At 36.8% G+C, this 15,363-nt stretch overlaps 1 protein-coding gene and 10 non-coding genes across 11 annotated transcripts in view; all 11 read left to right on the top strand.

Annotated features, from left to right (window-relative positions):
* The first annotated feature begins 2,360 nt into the window (after nucleotides 1-2,360).
* LOC149086638 (uncharacterized) overlaps nucleotides 2,361-15,363 on the top strand; it is a 24,507-nt gene continuing 11,504 nt past the window's right edge. Inside the window, exons 1-4 of the mRNA XM_089231043.1 lie at nucleotides 2,361-2,589; nucleotides 4,436-4,653; nucleotides 6,385-6,541; nucleotides 9,458-9,574. Of these exons, the coding sequence (XP_089087169.1) occupies nucleotides 2,511-2,589; nucleotides 4,436-4,653; nucleotides 6,385-6,541; nucleotides 9,458-9,574 (571 nt within the window). The 5' untranslated portion in view covers nucleotides 2,361-2,510. The remainder of the gene's footprint in view (nucleotides 2,590-4,435; nucleotides 4,654-6,384; nucleotides 6,542-9,457; nucleotides 9,575-15,363) is intronic.
* On the top strand, nucleotides 12,614-12,685 carry TRNAC-GCA (transfer RNA cysteine (anticodon GCA)). The gene has a single exon. It is a non-coding gene; the product is annotated as a tRNA-Cys (tRNA).
* On the top strand, nucleotides 12,848-12,919 carry TRNAC-GCA (transfer RNA cysteine (anticodon GCA)). The gene has a single exon. It is a non-coding gene; the product is annotated as a tRNA-Cys (tRNA).
* TRNAC-GCA (transfer RNA cysteine (anticodon GCA)) lies at nucleotides 13,314-13,385 on the top strand. The gene has a single exon. It is a non-coding gene; the product is annotated as a tRNA-Cys (tRNA).
* Nucleotides 13,547-13,618, top strand: TRNAC-GCA (transfer RNA cysteine (anticodon GCA)). Its single transcript has one exon. It is a non-coding gene; the product is annotated as a tRNA-Cys (tRNA).
* On the top strand, nucleotides 13,781-13,852 carry TRNAC-GCA (transfer RNA cysteine (anticodon GCA)). The gene has a single exon. It is a non-coding gene; the product is annotated as a tRNA-Cys (tRNA).
* TRNAC-GCA (transfer RNA cysteine (anticodon GCA)) lies at nucleotides 14,247-14,318 on the top strand. Its single transcript has one exon. It is a non-coding gene; the product is annotated as a tRNA-Cys (tRNA).
* TRNAC-GCA (transfer RNA cysteine (anticodon GCA)) lies at nucleotides 14,480-14,551 on the top strand. The gene has a single exon. It is a non-coding gene; the product is annotated as a tRNA-Cys (tRNA).
* Nucleotides 14,714-14,785, top strand: TRNAC-GCA (transfer RNA cysteine (anticodon GCA)). The gene has a single exon. It is a non-coding gene; the product is annotated as a tRNA-Cys (tRNA).
* TRNAC-GCA (transfer RNA cysteine (anticodon GCA)) lies at nucleotides 14,940-15,011 on the top strand. The gene has a single exon. It is a non-coding gene; the product is annotated as a tRNA-Cys (tRNA).
* On the top strand, nucleotides 15,175-15,246 carry TRNAC-GCA (transfer RNA cysteine (anticodon GCA)). The gene has a single exon. It is a non-coding gene; the product is annotated as a tRNA-Cys (tRNA).

The raw sequence follows: 15,363 nt of genomic DNA, 5'->3' as shown, positions 1-15,363 counted from the left end.
TTCCTTGTCGGACAAGTCATTCATGTTGTAAGGGGTTGTATAATTATTAAAATAATAAAAAAAAAAACTTTTTATAGACACACCCTGTGCTCAAAAACCGAATAAGAAAGTTTTTGTCCTATCTCTCCTGTTATAAACTAAATAAATTCCATATTTTTAAGTGTAATATTCGCTGAGATATTTGATTTCAAAAAGTTATGGAAAAAAAGGGGACTTTTTTATAGAAAATGTCGGGAAGGGCGAAATTGCCGGAAAATACGTGAATGTCTCATTTACGTAATACTTGCTCATAACAAAGAGCAAGTTAGTGTCAAACATGTGATAAATCTTTTATCATTGTTAGGTACAAGTAGAAAGACATGGGAACATTCCCTGTGTGTGATAAGTTCTAATTCTTGAAATTGAAAAAAAGTGATAAAAGCGGCAAAAAATGTGTTGTTATATCCGATGTCTTTGCGTTTCCTTTGATGTTATGAGCAAGACACTTTCGAATTATTCTCTATGGCAGTATTTCTCAACCTTTATGAAAACAAGAACCATTAAGAAAGAATTTGACGGACCATCCGTATTACGGGACATTCCTGTAATTTTCGTAATTCCGATTTTTTTAATGCATTTGTCTTGTTTTTTCAACCATACTTACGGTTATTTAACGGCGTTTAAAGTAAGAATTTCTAATATTTATTAAGTCGTGAATATATATATATAGACACACACACACACAACGTTTTCATAATATAAATTATATTTTGATAATTATTTCAAAACTAAAAAACCATCTCACATATTGGTCAGGCTTAACGTTTTGTCATAATTTTTTAGAATTTTAATCACCATTGATGATAATGAGTACCTCTGACAATGTTTTGGATGACAACGGTGATGTCCCGTATTTTACGGATTATAATTTAAGATTCCAGTTAACCGAATTTCATTTTTCCCAATGAAATATCATTCCGTTACGTATATCAGAGATGATTTGAATATGAATATTTTTTTTCGCGTGAGAAAGGCCTTTTTTTGGCGCGATTTGTACAAACCGTTCATTTCCCACACCCTTCAACAATTTTAGCAGTAATTAACAAATTGCATAAAAAGCAAGAAATTTACATTTTTGGCAAAATCCCGTGACATCCTGTATTTAGGATAGTAATTTCCTGCATTCTCCTCGATGATGTATGGTAAACCCAAGTATAAAGGTATAATTTTATTTGAATCCATATATGTATCTCTCTCTCTCTCTCTCTCTCTAATACCGATTATTTATACACGTGTGAATAATTTCATCAAGCCTGCCGACCACCTATGTTATCGTCGCGGACGATAGGGGAGAAACGCTGTTCTATGGGAATCAGCCGGGACCGAGAATAATTGACGTTATTACCGAGTTTAACTCGATACTATGCTCTAAAAAACGCTGAAATATACACCAAAAAAAAGATCAAATGCGCACTAAAATTAAGAATAGAAAATATGTGCGAAAAATTGGAGCTTCTTTTTTTATTATTCATCTAATATTTGTAAAGTATGGGCCTAAAAATGGAAAATACACGCAAAAATGAAAATAATATGCCAAAAGTGCTAAAAAATTCATAAAAAAAGATCACCGGTTGAATTTGCTCGAATGTAACCGATACACTTATTAGTTGAATTTTTTCAGTTTTATAAAAGATTATTTATCAAAATTTTATAGTGCAATCCCCCTTCCTAAGAGAAAAGTAAAATATGCAGTAAAACTGCAAAATATGCTCAAAAAATGAGAAAAAACATACATTTAGCACGACAAAATATGCACTTAAAAATGCTTACAAATGTTCCCCTAAAATTAACAACACTCAATGTTGAAATATTTTCTTGCCAAAATTGAAGAAATTTGAAGAATACAAAGATAAAATAATCTTGAAAACATTAGTAGGCCTGCAATAAAAGATTTATGGATAAAAAATGTAAAAATATGCACTTAATCTAAAATTTCGGTGAATCTGTGTATTCATATTCAGTAATTACAAAAAGTGATAAAATATGCAATTGCATATGCATTTATGCATTTGCATTTTATCCGGGCTCTAGTTTTAACCGTCTTATTTTTTTAAAGTGAATCCTAATAGACATTTGTATTTTTTGTAATGTTAAAGAATTTGAATGACGCTTTAGCGCTTTTTCCAATTTTCTATGAAATACCGTTCCGCAAGCAAATGTTTTTTTTTTTTATCGTGCGTCACTACTTTAGCTCCAAAACTGTGGGGTTATTTGACACGAATTGATAAACGTCACTCCACAAGCAGTTTCTGAAGTAGACAATCGATGAGCGAAAAGAAGATAGTGAGTGAATTTGATTACACGAAGAGAAAACAAAAATTACACATGTGTTATCCTTTGTAACAAATAAATAGGCATCTGTCTATTGTGACGGTTTCTAAGACACTTAACTTTTTTCATGATAATGTAAGAGAATAGAGTTGTTTTTCGAAGAAAAATAAAAGAAATCGTTCAGATCATAATATAAGGACATGGAAGCCATTCGAAAGCCATCCTTGATCATTTTTATACTGCTTCTAAAATTTTATTTGTGCTCTGCAACAAATATTGGTGAGCCACACACTTTTTATTTTATTTAATTCAGGGGTTCATAACCTTTCTCAGCCGCTACCCAAAATCACCAACACTACCAACTTCGCGATCCATGGCTCTATTTCGGATATAAAAATGCTTAATAAACATTACTTATTTACAGAATGCTTGGTTTGATGTACAACTCACATATCAGAAGAACTTGCGAGTCACATTTCGGTAGCGACCCATAGGTTAAAAACCCTTGATTTAACTGAATTTGGTTCATTTGCTTTTTTTTTGTATTTGTATAATCATATTTTCGTCAACATTTTCGAGAACATTCATTAATACATTCATGATTACTTGTGAGTTCGGGTATTAGTATACACTGAACCACAAATAATACTTGAAATGTATAATCTGTAAAAGTGACAGGGGAAGAAATAGTATAAATCGTATTGTAACATGTATTAACTACCCCTTTCTCTCCGATCAGGGACGTACTATTGTGTCCAAATGCCAGTGGAATAAATTCAATCGAGCTGACTTCAACCTCTTTTTTTTCCTGATCGCGGAGACTTATTGTAACCCTAAGAAAAAAGTTTTATGTGTGTTTTTCCCATCTCTGTTCTTCCACTACCACCGTGATATCTGAACGAGATAACGATCAACTGATAACCATAGCAGTGGTTCTCCTCAGCTTTATCCCCCCCCCCTCCCGTTCTCTACGGTATCCCCCCCCCCCCACAAAAACGTAGGCACATATATAATGTATCTTTCTCAGAAAAATCCTTCTATTATATACTGTACATAGACGTGAGAAAGAGAACAAGTAAAAAAAACAAGTTTGTAGGTGAGGGCGAAGAAAACAAGACACTGTACTAATACTTCCTTATCCAATATATCTATGTACTGTTCCTTCCACCCTTTTTTTCTTCTTTTCTTTCTTTCTTTCCCTTTCTTTCTTTTTTAATGTGGAACAAGGTTTCTCTATTACGTCTAATGCAGAGCATTCAAATTTATCGCCAACAGCTTTTACTCGAAGAGGTTATGTAAGTGATGGGAAACATCAGGTTCTTCAACCTTTCAGACATTTTCAAACGAATTTCTATGACGCCCAAAAGTCAACAATTCATGCTACGGTATCTAGATTCACGCAGTTGCGTCTTAAGCAGTGCGTCCAACGGGACCCGGGGCTCCGGGTCGAAGAAAGGGAGCTATATCATAAGAATTTCACTATTGTGAGATTAAATATGAAAAAATATTTATGGGTTCTAAAAATTTTTTTTTTTCATCAGATATGAATTTTCATTAATTCTGGGAAATTGTTTTTCCATTAAATGTGAACTTTCATTATTTTTTAGAACTTATTTTTTCGTCAAATATAAATTTTCATGAATTGAGAAATAATTTTTTCTACCAATTTTGAGTCTTTCTTTCAATAGTCACGAAACCATTTCTCCCTCTGATTCTAAAATTATTTCTTTCAATAATTATGAAATTATTTCTCATCAATAACTGAAATGTTATCTACCAGTAATTTTCAATTTTTTTTTTCCACGAGAAATTTTGAAATTACTTCTTCCACCAATTTTGAAATACTTTCACTGAGCTTATTTTTTTTTAGCATTTCTATATACGTATTCTATCGCTATGTAAAACGTCGACGGGCCACTGAAAGAAAGAAGCTTTAAGAGCTACCTATGGCCATGCGTTGAAGACCCCTTTATTACATTAATGCTTTCTGATTCAAACAAAATTTAGTTTTATACTCGAGAATGTAAATCTAAAATTTACTTGATAAATCTTGTTTTATGCGATAAAAGTCATTTAAAATAATAATAATAATTTTCTTAATTCTTTCCTTTTCTTTCTCATTTAGTTTACATGCCACCACCTTGCATTAGTGGTGAGCATGACGAAATACAACTGAACGATCCAACTATGGATCACAATTCGACAACGTTATTGAGACTGCACAGCTTCTATTACGCTCCCAATATGAGCTGTAGTATTAGGCTGATTCCGAAATGCATATCGTGTGGAGTGGTCGTCTCACTTCGAATGATCGATTTGCGTCCGTCCGAGGATAGTTTGGAGGTAAGCAGGTAAGGGGAGTACAACTTACTAATAAGGAAATGCAGATAACGAGAGTACTGATATAATATACGTTACGGTAAATGTGATAAATCGGTTATCATACATAATAACCGATTACTATGCATATTTACCAATCGTCTCGGTAAGTTTCATAAATTTCTCTCTTTTACCGGTGAATATGCATAATTTCCAAGCGTCGTTGGTAAATTTGATTAATACTAAAAAATTATCACTTTTACCGGAGATTATGCATAATAACCAAATGTGGTTAGTAAATTTTATGAATACTTGAAATTTATCATCTTTATCTGTGAATGCGCATAACACCCTAGCGTAATTGGTGAATTTGATAAATATGAAAAAATTCCAAATGAGTTTAATGTGTCGGACCCCGATATAATGATAACAAATTTTACGATCGTACCTTGGTATAATGATACAATACATGTACGAATTATCATCTATGGTATATCATATCGTACGATTTATCATGTTTACCAACAACGCGACGCTTGAGTCTGCATAATCGTCGGTAAAAGTGATAATTTTTAGTACTTATCAAATTTACCAACGACGCTTGGGTAAAACTATACATAATCGCCAGTAAAACTAATAAAATTAGGAAACTTTATTTTGAAAATTTAACTTGACAAAATGCTTGGTGATTATGCAGAATAACCGGATTTATTACATTTACCGTAGCATACATGCATATACTGATAAATGGTTGGACATACGCAGGGCCGGACTTAAGCATTTTGCGGCCCGATGTATAAAATGTATAAAACAAAATTCTCCGTTGTGTGAAAATAATTTATCTGCCCTTTTTAACGGCTCTCTCAAGAGCTCAGAGGTGTATCCAAAGCCCTCGCATCAACCTTTTCTCTCTTCTATGCATTTAATAGAAAATCTATGAAAGGCTGCCTATCAAAGGCTTCGGCATTTGAGTTTTTGAAGACCCTTCAAAAACTCTAACCTATAAGAGGTCCCTGTATATAAGTGTATTTGTTTATGTAAGATGTAACATTGTTTTTTCCCATTCTATCGAGCGATAAAATTTTAAGCAGTCTTTGTGAAGTAATTAAAAGTAAAATTAAAACACTGTACGTAGTCTATGTATTTTTATCCAACGTTTACTGCCGGTGCAATTAAAGTGTCTATAGCCAGTAGCACACTATAAAAGTCTGATAAAAGTTCTTTTATAAAACTTGAAAAATACAACCAATAAGCGTATCAGTTACATTCGAGCAAATTTAACCAATAAGCTTATTAGTTGGTTTGTTTTCTCCAAGTTTTCCAAATGATCTTTTATCATACTTTTACAGCGTAATTCCGACCTATAATGGAAAGCAGTCTCCTAGTCCTCCATCTTTGAACAAAAAAAAAACTGATTTCACAGCTCCTAATCGTTGAAAATGATAGCAGGATGGGGGAAACAGCGATTGCTATAGCGATAATATGATATACACCTTTGCTCAAATTTGCGGGCGAGTCGGCCCGCTGGTTTACAGGAACTCTACGTCCTGCCGCACCCTCTGTACCTCCTCAAGTCTAGTTCTGAACATTCAGAAATACTTTTATTGGGGTTTTTTATGGCGGAATGATTGATTCCCATTTTTCACATATTACATAAGCAGAAGCTGTTTGGTAACAATTAACAACATTGTGGCACAAGCTAAGGTCTTAAGATATTGAAAAAGTTGCCGGGATTATAAAATATCTTCTTTTCAGATCAAATATGATGATGGAACTTTTTCCTATGTGAGAGGGGAAATCGATGATTTAAAAGAATTTTTCGGAGATGGTCCAGTGACTATAACGTTTAAATCAGGTCCTGGACAAACTGATTTCCGCAAGGGGTTCGAATTGGTGGCTACAACATACACGAGTAAGTACGATAACGCAGCATTTGATTTATGAAATGCACTTACAATCGTGTCATGCACATTATCATGCTTACATAATCGCTTAAAAATGGTTGGTAAATTTAATGAATTTTTTTATCCTTTCCTCGACATTATACAGGGTACATAGCTTTCTTTTTTTAAAACCGAGCACAACTCAGGTCTATCGCCCCATGGGCAATTTACTATCTACTACCTAGTGAGTTGTGTCGGAAGTGTAAGTGTGTGTACCTAACAGTCTGAGTGCGTATCCAGTGTAGTGTTTGATTTTTCAGTGCTGCCAGTGAACTGAGTGAAGTGTAATGACTGAATACTTGTACTGTTTGAAGGTCTGTTGCTCTCTGCGGCGAGACTTTTTAACGGGGAGATCGACTCGCATTTGCGCCTCGAAGTTGGGGAGTACATAGCTGACTCCTCGAACCGTTGATTCTAGAGGCATACTTCCAATATTAGAAGAAGCATACAAATAATGTGTGGACCTCAGACACGTCATTCATATAGTTATTTAAATAAAAATATTAGTTTTTCATATGGACACCCCTAACTTCAAAAACCCCAATTAGAAAGTTGTCGCCCTGTCTCTTTTGATGCAAAAAAAACCTCCACGTTTCTGAACTTCCACGGAAAAAAGTTAAAAAAAAATATATAAAGATTATCTATTCAATTCGCTAAGATATTTGAATTAAAAAATCCAAGAAAGTTGGAAAAGAACAGCATAATCGATGGTAAAAAGGCGTTTTCCGTTTGTTTATACAGTTTTTTTTTCTCCTCCCAATTTTTCTCTATTTCTTGAATTAAAATATCTCAGCGAATATTGCACTTGGAAATTTAGAATTTCTTTTGTTGGCTGAGAGGGGGGGAAACAGCTTTCTAGGTGTTTTTCTAGGTGTGTCTACCGTGTTTTTTTTTAGCACAAGGTGTCAAAATAAAATGTTTATTTATTTATTTTAATAGCTATACAAAACCCCTTGCAACATGAATGACTTATCTGTTTACACGTTATTTTTGAATACTTTTTCTAACTGGCAGTATGCCTCTAGGATCAACGGTTCGCCAGTAATTTGCGGTTCGAGGAGTTAGCTATGCACGCTGTATACAAAGTGTCTGAGATGAAGGTATCCAAAAGTAATGGCTTGTATTGCGTAAATCCATCCACACATGCTCCGTTGATTTAACAAAAGTACCGTTCCGACAACGGCAAAGCTACAAAAAGGGTGTACACACATTGTTCACATTGTTGAAGTTTATCGATCGGCAAATACGATTATCACATTTGGGGAGGGACTTGATAACGACTCACTTGCTTCTGTTTACAACAGATGGCGCCACTATACTCAAGAACAGCAACAATTTTTGACCAAAACCATGCTGCTATGAGCTAGGGAGTTACTAGGATTTAAAACTGAAAAAGGAGGACGCGAGCACCCTTAGTAACGTCACTTCACACAATTTTTACAATAGATGGCGCCACTATTCTGACGAATTAAAAAAAATACAAAAAACAAAAAAAAAAACCCTGTCACGACAATTAATTTCCCCTTTTACTCTAAAGCAGAACTGCTAAAAAAAAGCAAAAACAGAAAAAATTCTGGGAATTTCGACGGCTATTGGTAAATGCGTGCCGGAAAATGTGCGGAAAACACAAAAACACTCAAGACCAACGAAGAAATATGTGTTTTGTAAGTGGAGGGAAAAAAATTTTCCCGGGAAAAAAAGAAAAATAATTCCCGAAAAGGACGAAAAGGTGAATTTTCCGAAACGTAACAGGACGCTTGAAGTGACATAAAAAAAGAAGATATGTCCTCCCCAGGGCCGTCATTTCAACTTTTTCCAGCGGAGGGGGGGGGGGGGTCAAAGAACGTGTACTCAATGTGTATTTATAATTTCATATATATATACCATTTTTAGTGTATTTTCAAAAGCCAGAGGGGGCAATGGCCCCCGACCCCCCGAAATGACGGGCCTGATGTCCTCCTAAAGGAGGACGGTTGGTAACCCTTACGAACTATAACGGAACTGCTATTCTTTTTCAGCCTCTGACATTAAGACCTACTATATCGAAATTTCATTAACGATATATTAATCCAGGGTTCTTCAACACATGGCCTTCAGATCTTGTCGTGGCCCACCAAACATTTTCGAAAAAATAGCTAAAAAGATTGAAAGGCGATTAAATCGAAAAACATTTTAATAATCCCCGTAGAGGCACCTGAACAAGTTGGAGGAACCGAATAACGAACATTCCCCCCCCCCATCCACCCAATTTCATTTACTTTAGGACAGAAATGTCAACATCCAAAGAAAGGCCTTCCTAATTACAGAATTTACAGAAATGCTGAAAAATACCTCGATGGAAAAAAAAATTAATAATAATTGAGAAATTTTAAAAGAAATGTTTTTGGAATTATAATGAAAGATATAATTTCAGAATTATTTAAACTATTTCAAAATATATAAAAATTTCTAATTATTGGAAGAATAATTTCAAAATTACTGAAACAAAAAATAATTTCAGAAAATAACTCAAGTATTAAAAAAATAATAATAATTTCTTATTAGCGACAGAAATAATTTCATTATTGGTAAAATTAATTAATAATCGCAAAATTATCGAAAGAAATAATTTCAACTAAAAATAATGATAATAACAACAAAATATACCGTAGTATTGTTGACCCACCCGAGCAGTCCGGGGGTAAACGTATGAGGACTGGTAACCCTACGTTCAAATAAACTTGAGTTGCCTTATTTATTGCAACTAAAATGAATGGCTACTCGTGGATGATTCCATCCAACCATCCCTACAATCCGTTACTTTTGGGTACCTTCCAGCCTGGGTACCTGCGTAGTAATAATATAATACTCTTTCAAAAATTATTTTTTTTAATTATTTCTTATAGACTTTCCTTGTAATGCCTCATTGTACTTCGTATGCAACAACAAACGATGTGTGAACGAGCAACTTCGATGCGATGGCTATAACCATTGCGGGGATAACAGTGATGAGCGTTTATGCGGTAAGCATTTAGTATACAATGAAACCTTAATACAACGGTACTCGATATAATGATGAATCCCTTTACAACGATACTTTTTTTCAAATCTTGTTTGGAATTGTGTATAGTCTAAAACAGTGATTCCCAACGTTGGCGTTAACGCCCCCCGGGGGGGGGGCGATGGAATGTTTCAGGGGGCGGTAGAAGATACGGGTATAACATAGGATCCTATGGGTTCGATTGCGTTGGGGGGCGATGGGAGGAAAAAATTTCTGAAGAAGGGGGCGATGGGACAAAAAAGGTTGGAAAAAACTATGGTCTAAAACATCATAAACTCTACTCCGCTACAACGGTATTCTTATTTAGAGGCGCGTATACACTAGCGCACCGATCTTGCAATGCACGAACCCCTGCAGCGGTTCTAATCCGCTCGTGGGCACACAAAGTTCCTTTGTGTTCGTTGAAAAAAACCGATTCCAGGTGGGTTCAGTGTGAAAACAGCTCAAGAATCGTTCACAACACCGTACAAATTGCTGAACCAGTGTGAATTGCGAATGCTTTCATTGCATGATCCGCGCGCTAGTGTATACGCGCCTTTATGTTTCGCTCAAACCACCTTCGATATATTTTTAAAAATTCTTAACCAATTTTTGTTTTTTCGAGGATGTTTAATAGCATCGCTATTTTGCACTTTCTACCTTCCGAAAGTGTTAATGGAGTTGCCTTGAAAGCTACTTACTGTGTAATACAAAAAACGTGCTGTGTAGTAAACCACTTTACAGTGTGAATCAAACTGAATTTTATTGTTATCAAAAAAATTAGAACTTTCCCTGGTTTTAATTTATACAAGAAATTGACACGCTTTTAAGACAAATAAAATTTTAATTGATCGACTGGGTCGACACATTTCGGTTCTAAAATGGAGAGCCGTCATCAGGACCTCGAGGTCAACTTGCTCCCACCTGAGTCAAAAAAGTTTTCTAATTGTCTTCCATTTAAGTTTCGTTAACTGTCGTTCTTCCATTTAAGTTTCATGATCTCATCCATCCTAAAGAAATTCTTCCAGACAATATTCCAGCCAACAACTAAACTCACCTTTTCTCGACTCAGAGATCCTATCTCACCCTCCGAAGAATCTAGTATCTACTTCATCCCGTGCAAGAATTACGAAAAAGGGTATATATTGGCCAAACTAGAGAAATCTTAATATTCGAGTTCCCGAACACCGAAAGCAATTTTCACATAATTTTGATTTTTAGAAAGCGTCTGTTTTCATGAAAGCAACACATAATTCCGAACTGGATTTTTATCGAGGGATACTTCATCACAACTTGCCAGGATTTCCTCGTTAATGATGGAAGGAACACGCCACCCCTATTTCGTCAGCTTGTGTGTGTGGACAGGCTTTATTAACCTCAGTCGAGACAGAATTTTCAACAGTTTGCAACAGGTGGCGTCCCAATTCGCATCCAAATACCACTCGGCCCCAACAAATACAAAGGCGAACTTTCCGAACGACCAACCATACCCACATCACCCCCTCCAACGACTCATTTGTGTGATTTCAGATCACGAGGTCCTGATGGCAGCTCTCCATTGTAGAGCCGAAACGCGTCAACCAATTAAAATTTTATTTGTCTTAAAAGCGTGTATTTTTTGTATAAAATAAAACTTTAAAAAAATGAATTTTATTGATCAACCAATCAATTGTAAATTTTCTGTTATGAATAAATTCAGTCGAGTGCACTTATACCCCGGATATTGCATACACCGTTTATATAACATACGATTTCTCGTAATCACCGATATTATGTCCCATTCACTTCAATACATTTCCATCTCTATTATTACGTACCCCGCTATAAATATGCGCTGTGGTTTAAACATACGAAAAGACCTCCCTTAAGCTAGAAAATAATTCGAATATAACATACTGCATGAGGGAAAATAAAGAAAAACACACACAGGGATAAAAAAAATGTTAGTTAGAAACACTAATAAGAACAAGATGTGAATTTTCTATGGGTGATGTTTCGATCCTCGGGGGGCGGTTATTCTCAAACATTTTGAACCACGACCACCTTTTGACAAGAAATTTATCAGCAACTTCCCTCCTCCTCTACTCAGAGTGACCATGTGTCCCGGTTTACATATTGTTCATAATGCATTCCACCTTTATATCAGCATATTACTTATAGTTCTGTTGTTTTTTTTCTATTTCGGAAAATCACCTATATAAAAATAAATACCATTCGAGAAATACCTATATAATTTTGAAATCTGATGATTTTTGCTAATTCACCCTGCACAAGTTTAAACTTGATATATTGATTACAAACCGAATTTGATATAATTACATATATTATTATGTAATATATATATAATATATTTAATTATTACATAATTATATTAATTTTACTTATCAAAGCGTTTAATAAATCAAATCTCTGTTAATTTCAGCCTTGAATTCCGTTGTGTACGCAACACTGAGACACATTCTCGGTTGTTCCCCCCCCCCCCCCGAGAGGTATCATCTAATAATCTGACTTGACAACATACGTTAAAATTAGACTCCCTTGATCCGAGGGTATACCACTGTGGAAGAGCATTCGACTGCAAATCGCGAGGTCCTTGGTTCACGCCCGAGTTCCCCATCCCTACGAACTAGAATTTTTTTTTCCTAGATACGTCTTTTCCTAAATTATATTCTTGCGTTCTGCATGCAGCACACACACTAACAAACATTCTCGAGTTTTTTTCCGACCATAGAGTATCATATAATAATCCGACATGACACCTTACGTAAAATTTGTCGCCCATGAACATGGGGTTTAACTCAGTGGTAGAGCATTCGACCGAATATTAAGAGGTTCTTGGTTCAAACCCGAGTACCTCCTACCATTCAGCGTTATTTTCGCCCGGCTACCTCTTTTCCTAAATGATACTATTGCGTTCTGCATGCAACACTGAGACACATTCTCGAGTGTTTTTTTTTTCCGACAGAGTATCATCTAATAATCTCCGTTGCCGCCATACGTTAAAATTTGAAGTGCTTTGACCGGGGGTATAGCTCAGTGGTAGAGCATTCGATTGCAGATCGAGAGGTCCTTGGTTCAAACCCGAGTACTCCCTACCATTCAGCGTTATTTTCGCCCGGCTACCTCTTTTCCTAAATGATACTATTGTGTTCTGCATGCAACACTGAGACACATTCTCGAGTGTTTTTTTTCCCAAAAGAGTATCATCTAATAATCTCCGTTGCCACCATACGTTGAAATTTGAAGTGCTTTGACCGGGGGTATAGCTCAGTGGTAGAGCATTCGACTGCAGATCGAGAGGTCCTTGGTTCAAACCCGAGTACTCCCTACCATTCAGCGTTATTTTCGCCCGGCTACCTCTTTTCCTAAATGATACTATTGCGTTCTACATGCCAGACTGAGACACATTCTCGACTGTTTTTTTTCCGACGGAGTATCATCTAATAATCTCCATTGCCACCATACGTTAAAATTTGAAGCTTTCGATCGGGGGTATAGGTCAGTGGTAGAGCATTAGACTGCAGATCGAGATATCCTTGGTTCAAACCCGAGTACCCCTTACCATTCCGCGTTATTTTCGCCCGGCTACCTCTTTTCCTAAATAATACTATTGTGTTCTGCATGCAACACTGAGACACATTCCCGAGTGTTTTTCTAAACAGAAGAGTATCATCTAATAATCTCCGATGCCACCATACGTTAAAATTTGAAGTGCTTAGACCGGGGGTATAGCTCAGTGGTAGAGCATTCCACTGCAGATCGAGAGGTCCTTGGTTCAAACCCGAGTACCCCCTACCAATCAGCGTTATTTTCGCCCGGCTACCTCTTTTCCTAAATGATACTATTGCGTTCTACATGCAACACTGAGACACATTCTCGAGTGGTTTTTTTTTCGACAGAGTATCATCTACTAATCTCCGTTGCCACCATACATTAAAATTGGAAGCGCTAGACCGGGGATATAGGTCAGTGGTAGAGCATTCGACTGCAGATCGAGAGGTCCTTGGTTCAAACCCGAATACCCCCTACCGATCAGCGTTATTTTCGCCCGCCTGCCTCCTTTCCTAAATGATACTATTGCGTTCTACATGCAACACTGAGACACATTCTCGAGTGTTTTTTTTCCCAAAAGAGTATCATCTAATAATCTCCGTTGCCACCATACGTTGAAATTTGAAGTGCTTTGACCGGGGGTATAGCTCAGTGGTAGAGCATTCGACTGCAGATCGAGAGGTCCTTGGTTCAAACCCGAGTACTCCCTACCATTCAGCGTTATTTTCGCCCGGCTACCTCTTTTCCTAAATGATACTATTGCGTTCTACATGCCAGACTGAGACACATTCTCGACTGTTTTTTTTCCGACGGAGTATCATCTAATAATCTCCATTGCCACCATACGTTAAAATTTGAAGCTTTCGATCGGGGGTATAGGTCAGTGGTAGAGCATTAGACAGCAGATCGAGATATCCTTGGTTCAAACCCGAGTACCCCTTACCATTCCGCGTTATTTTCGCCCGGCTACCTCTTTTCCTAAATAATACTATTGTGTTCTGCATGCAACACTGAGACACATTCTCGAGTGTTTTTCTAAACAGAGGAGTATCATCTAATAATCTCCGATGCCACCATACGTTAAAATTTGAAGTGCTTAGACCGCGGGTATAGCTCAGTGGTAGAGCATTCGACTGCAGATCGAGAGGTCCTTGGTTCAAACCCGAGTACCCCCTACCAATCAGCGTTATTTTCGCCCGGCTACCTCTTTTCCTAAATGATACTATTGCGTTCTACATGCAACACTGAGACACATTCTCGAGTGGTTTTTTTTTCGACAGAGTATCATCTACTAATCTCCGTTGCCACCATACGTTAAAATTGGAAACGCTAGACCGGGGGTATAGGTCAGTGGTAGAGCATTCGACTGCAGATCGAGAGGTCCTTGGTTCAAACCCGAATACCCCCTACCGATCAGCGTTATTTTCGCCCGCCTGCCTCCTTTCCTAAATGATACTATTGCGTTCTACATGCAACACTGAGACACATTCTCGAGTGTTTTTTTTTTCCGACGGAGTATCATCTAATAATCTCCATTGCCACCATACGTTAAAATTTGAAGCTTTCGATCGGGGGTATAGCTCAGTGGTGGAGTATTCGACTGCAGATCGAGAGGTCCTTGGTTCAAACCCGAGTACTCCCTACCATTCAGCGTTATTTTCGCCTTTTTTCCTAAATGATACTATTGCGTTTTGCGTGCAACACTGAGACATATTCTCGAGTTTTTTTTTTCCCGGAAGAGTATCATCTAATAATCTCCGTTGCCACCATACGTTAAAATTTGAAGTGCTTTGACCGGGGGTATAGCTCAGTTTTAGAGCATTCGACTGCAGATCGAGAGATCCTTGATTCAAACCCGAGTACCCCCTACCGATCAGCGTTATTTTCGCCCGCCTGCCTGTTTTCCTAAATGATACTATTGCGTTCTACATGCAACACTGAGACAAATTCTCGAGTGTTTTTTTTTTCGACAGAGTATCATCTAATAATCTCCGTTGCCACCATACGTTAAAATTTGAAGTGCATTCGACCGGGGGTATAGCTCAGTGGTAGAGCATTCGACTGCAGATCGAGAGGTCCTTGGTTCAAACCCGAGTACCCCCTACCATTCAGCGTTATTTTCGCCCGGCTACCTCTTTTCCTAAATGATACTATTGCGTTCTGCATGCAACACTGAGACAAATTCTCGAGTGTTTTTTTTTTCCGACAGAGTATCATCTA

This window comes from Pholcus phalangioides, unplaced genomic scaffold, assembly GCF_987345545.1.
Source record: "Pholcus phalangioides strain wild (caught in Gottingen) unplaced genomic scaffold, Ppha-v1.0 ptg000004l_1, whole genome shotgun sequence".
Classification (NCBI taxonomy): domain Eukaryota; kingdom Metazoa; phylum Arthropoda; class Arachnida; order Araneae; family Pholcidae; genus Pholcus; species Pholcus phalangioides.
This window is presented reverse-complemented; position numbering and strand designations above follow the sequence as displayed.